The sequence below is a fragment of the Triticum aestivum genome, chromosome 2B, assembly GCF_018294505.1.
Source record: "Triticum aestivum cultivar Chinese Spring chromosome 2B, IWGSC CS RefSeq v2.1, whole genome shotgun sequence".
In the NCBI taxonomy this organism is placed as follows: Eukaryota; Viridiplantae; Streptophyta; class Magnoliopsida; order Poales; family Poaceae; genus Triticum; species Triticum aestivum.
Genome location: NC_057798.1, coordinates 142,999,249 through 143,004,320, shown reverse-complemented (window position 1 = coordinate 143,004,320; position 5,072 = coordinate 142,999,249). Strand labels below are relative to the sequence as shown.

Below are 5,072 nucleotides of genomic sequence, written 5' to 3'. Positions count from 1 at the left end.
CTTGACAGGTAGATTGCTGTATCTCAAACCAAAAAATCTTCTAGCTGATAACTGTTCCAAACATGGTTATCTGCATCACCACTAAGGAAGTATTGTGACATCAGAGGTCAATCCATTGGATCGTACCTCGGGTACAACACTTTTCCAACCAGAACGCCGGAATGTTTTAAGAAGCCATAGAAGCATACAAGAATAAATCGATGCAAAAAGATTACTCAAATGCTCTGCACAAATTCAGGCCAACAATTTTTCATTCATATCTGATATTGATTACAATATGACTTGATAGTCGGTACATTGAGGACTTGCTTAGCTCAAAGCTTCACCCACACATACACACAAGAGTTCACTAACCAATGTTACTCGTCGGAAACTGCAGCTTAACTCACCAAGACGCCAATGCCTAAGAATCCAATTCAGCCAAGATTAATTTTACAAGAGAGCCAACATAGTCTCCAAACGCTAGGCAGCTCACATGATTACGTGTGTATCGACAAGTTCAATTCTACTCCTTTTTCCTGCTACAAGCCGGGTAGCAAACGGGAATTTTGGATTTTGCGGCGAGGTGCCGGAATTGCAGTACATGAGTTTCCTTTTTAGGCTCATCTGCTTTACTTTGATTTATTGAAAATGCCCTTTTTACTTAAACCCTTAACTTAGGACCAGGTATGGATGTAGTGTAACTGTGTCGTACACATCTTAGCATGATTTTTGCTGCCTAGACTAGATGGAGACTCTGCTGACACTCTAGTAAAATTACTAATGATTGAACGGGATTCAAAGAACACTAGAAATCTTGGTAAGTAAGTGCAGAACCTAGAGATGCAAAGATTAAATGAAACTTATGTGTGCATGGTTTAGGAAGCAACTAAAAGACTAGGGAAGGCGTAATACCACTGGACGCAGCCAAGGAATTGGTTGCTTCATTGGTGCTGCAACAGCAATGACAGGCAATGGCGATTGGTTTTGCTTCGGAACTTTGCAGCTGAGCTCCCCCATCCCCCTTCTTGCGCGCAGAGTTGAAGCTGCTGGAGTCATCTTCTTCACAGCAGTGGCAGGGGCAGGCAGTGGTGTAGAGCCGACTAAAGAGCAAGCCTTGGAAGCGACCTGACGAGAGACCTTCTTCACGGGCGCAGCAGCAGTGGCAGGCAGGCAGACCGAAGAGCGAGGCTTGGAAGCCTTGGAAGCCGGGAGCTTGCGGTGGTGGCAAGCGGACTCCTCGTCTTCAGCCATCTGGCGTCCACGGGCACGGATGGCGCACCGGACACCAACGGGTTGAGCACCAGCAGCGGCCGGCAAGGTGGTGGCAGGCCCAGGGCGCGCGGCGACGGCAATATCGGAGGCATGGAAAGCGATGGGCGCCGTCGGCGCTGGGCTAGGTTCTCCGTGGTCGACACCCTTGAGGTGGTGAACGAGTTGGCACCAGGCACGGACGGGATCAGCACGGGTAGCGGTGGCTGGAGCAGCGACACCAGATGCGCCCGTGCCGGCGTGGCGACGGGGACGCCCTCCATGGTGGACGCCCTGGCGGCGGAGTTCTTGGGCGGCTGCGGCGGCCTCCTTGGCGAGGCCGTCTTCCTCGAGACGGCGCTGGAAGTCGGCGTCCCAGCGGGCGAGGGAGTCCCGGGACTCACCGGTGGCCTTGGCCAGGCTGTGCTTGGTCCAGTACTGGAGAACCCTCTCGAGGGCGCGCGAGGGCACCCGCATCTCCAGCGGGAGGGCTTGGGCGGCGGATGGGCGATAGTCCCACGCCGGAGCGACGAGCACCTTGCCGTCGGCGCTGCGGAGCTGGAGCACCTTGGCCGCCATCGATGGCGTGTCTAGGTCTGGAGATCGGGAAGGTGGGCGAGCAGATCGAACTGGGGCTGCTCCTCCCACCGCCGCCGCCCATTTATTCAGGGGAGAGCTCCTGATTCTTGCCAAACTCGGATTGGAACTGTCGCCGGCTGAATTGGAACTGGGATCGAACTTGAGCTCGGCTGCAGCAATCTCACGCGCTCATTCGTTTTTAACTGAAGAACAAATAGAACGTCTTCAGTTTCTCAGTCCACAAACAGGATTTCTTCTTCAGTTAAAAACCTGGACGCCTCTGCATCCTATTGACGAATTTCTACTGTAGAAAATAGGATGTGCAAGACAGAAAGAAAATTCATTGCCAATTTGGCTTTAGGGAAATTCGGTGGTACAAAAATCAATCTTAAGTGAGCACAGCCCAAAATGATGTGTATAAATCGCACAATTGTTTTTTTAGGCGAATTGCATAAATTTCCGAAGCTACTAAATTTGACCTCTACTGAATATTACTTTTTTTTATTATCTCAGATATCTCAGAATATGTTTCTTTCCTATAAAATTTTTCCCTCTACTGAATGTGCTTCCGAAAGAGAAGCCCAGCAAAAATGGTCATGGGTCCTGGTGCCCTTGGACACCACACACCCGTCAGAGCAACCCCAACGCGCCGACCCAAACGGACGCGCGCTTTGTTCGTTTTTCATCTGTTTGGATCGGCCAGGCGGTTGCAGCTACCTCGCGGGCGGTTGCAGCACGCCCGGCTGGCAGGCGCATCTCCCCCTGTCATGGCTTGCATCGCGATCGGTCGTTGATTGTAGCACGGCTGGTCACCGGTTGTAGCACGACCCTTCAGAGCGCGTGATGACCACGACAGATGAGGACGACGCGGGTGGGTGGCGCACGGTCATGGTGTCTCATGTGCGAGGCATGAGGGGGCTTGTTGTCATAGCTCGTCGTCCCAGTGGCTGGCAAGGGGTGCATCACACGGTCCCTGTCGCCCCCCATGCCGATGACCTCACCCCCTCTCCCCATCATGACAGGGGATACATGGAGTGATGGCGGCCACCGCCGGTGAACTGCTAGGTGGGAGGTGTCAAACGAGCATGAGAGAGATGCAGGAGAAGATGAATGGCTGAGAGCATGATACTCTCTGCTTATAAGAGGATAAAGAAAGAAGGGATAAGCGGTGGGTGGGCCCTACCGGCGTATGTGGCTCACGTACGAAGCCTGCTAAAAGTGAACAAGCGGGGCGACCAATGAAGATCCAGGTCAGTCGGCCGATATAGAATATTAGCTTTTAATTTTGCCAAAACTTGTATCTTAATTAAGTTTCCATGTCAATTTGTATCCTTCAAAAGGTATTTCAGAAAACAAGTTTCCATGTCATCCATTTGAAGGCGCTTGCTTACAAAAGAAGCATGATAGGTATTACTTTTTGTAACAAAAATAGGTATTACTTTTTGTAACAAAAAAAGAGAGTCTGAAGCAAAGGAAAAATGTATGGCATCTAATTATATGATTTTGGCATGAAAATAAACAACTTTTCCATATGTTTAACTATACTAGTAGGAAACATATATGTGCATTGTAACTGGAGAACAAAATTGCATGCTCCTGTCCCAATAAGCACGGCCCGAGACCCCTCCGCAGTTCCACCTCCTCTATTCAAATATAGCGTCCCATTTTGTGTTGCTGCAATGCTGCTTATCCTCATTTCCGTCCTCACTGCAAGTGCTGTTGTGTCCAACTGATTCCAAAGCATCCGAACATGATCAATTGTAACGCAAGACACACCTATCGTTGAACCACACCAGTCTAAGGAATGTTTCACACTTTAAAACCAACCTCGTCGAGTTGGATATGAAGGCCATCCTCCGCGAGCTACACCCTGCACTTGGTTCATACACCGTCCCTCATACTCCCACTCGCTTTTATTGTTTTCTAAATGCATGAACATTATTTTGAAAAGATATTAGATGCATACTACCCCGCACCTGACGTTTTTATGAGAGGTTGACATCCGAGCATGGCCAGATTGATACCACCGGGCTTATATCGAGTGAGGTGCAACTCACCCAAGCAATTGTCGAAAAGTTCCCGCCCTCCCTTTCTACCATGAATATTCTTGTCATGGAAGACCCAAAGAATGTCATTCCAAGTGTGCGGTAGGTCTGCCCATCATGATTTTTTTTGACACTTCTCATAATATTTAGTCATAGAAGTAATCCGTCGACACATCCATGACAATACATGTATTCCCAACTTTTCTTGACATGAAAGTGTTCCTATATAATATAATTTCATATTTTTGAAGAAGTGTCACAAAAGTGTTTTCTTCTTGTAGCGTGTATTTGTGGATGTGATGCATGATGCAGTCAGTACTGCAGGGCCAAATAGCATTGACCAGCTAAAACCTATCATCATTGACATGCAATGACCTGTCAGTGCTTTCAGGTCAACGATGACTACATCATCACAGATGGGTCGGGCAACGAGTGTTGACTATCACAAGGGCCCCCAAGCAGAGTTTCATCATTAACCACTTTGGATTGCACTGCTAGCGGTAGCAGTTCAGTGGGACTACTACTAGAAGTGCATCCCCGGCTATACAAATCACATCAGACATACAAATATTGTCAATATTCCATCTCGTATGCACATATATGAAATCTTCTATAGTGCATTTCACTGCATACACATACATTGCTAGCCTCGTATACAACAATTGTAGATCATAATCATCGCATTGGTACATTTTCACTTACAAGATCGTGTATCCTTTGCTGGTTTATGAAGGAAATATGCCCTAGAGGCAATAATAAAGTTATTATTTATTTCCTCATATCATGATAAATGTTTATTATTCATGCTAGAATTGTATTAACCGGAAACATGATACATGTGTGAATACATAGACAAACTTAATGTCACTAGTATGCCTCTACTTGACTAGCTCATTAATCAATGATGATTATGTTTCCTAACCATAGACATGTGTTGCCATTTGATTAACGGGATCACATCATTAGGAGAATGAGGTGATTGACTTGACCCATTCCGTTAGCCTAGCACTTGATCGTTTAGTATGTTGCTATGGCTTTCTTCATGACTTATACAAAGTTCCTACAACTATGAGATTATGCAACTCTCGTTTACCGGAGGAACACTTTGTGTGCTACCAAACGTCACAACGTAACTGGGTGATTATAAAGGAGCTCTACAGGTGTCTCCGAAGGTACATATTGAGTTGGCGTATTTCGAGATTAGGTTTTGTCACTCCG

At 47.3% G+C, this 5,072-nt stretch overlaps 1 protein-coding gene across 1 annotated transcript; it reads right to left on the bottom strand.

Annotated features, from left to right (window-relative positions):
• Positions 1-233: 233 nt before the first annotated feature.
• On the bottom strand, positions 234-2,028 carry LOC123043944 (translation initiation factor IF-2-like). Its single transcript, XM_044466557.1, has one exon. It carries the CDS (start codon positions 1,807-1,809, stop codon positions 877-879), a length of 933 nt encoding a protein of 310 aa, XP_044322492.1. The 5' UTR covers positions 1,810-2,028; the 3' UTR covers positions 234-876.
• Between the last annotated feature and the right edge of the window lie 3,044 nt (positions 2,029-5,072).

Excerpts from the sequence above, each read along its gene's own strand:
- LOC123043944 (XM_044466557.1), bottom strand. The coding sequence starts at position 1,809 with ATGGCGGCCAAGGTGCTCCAGCTCCGCAGCGCCGACGGCAAGGTGCTC.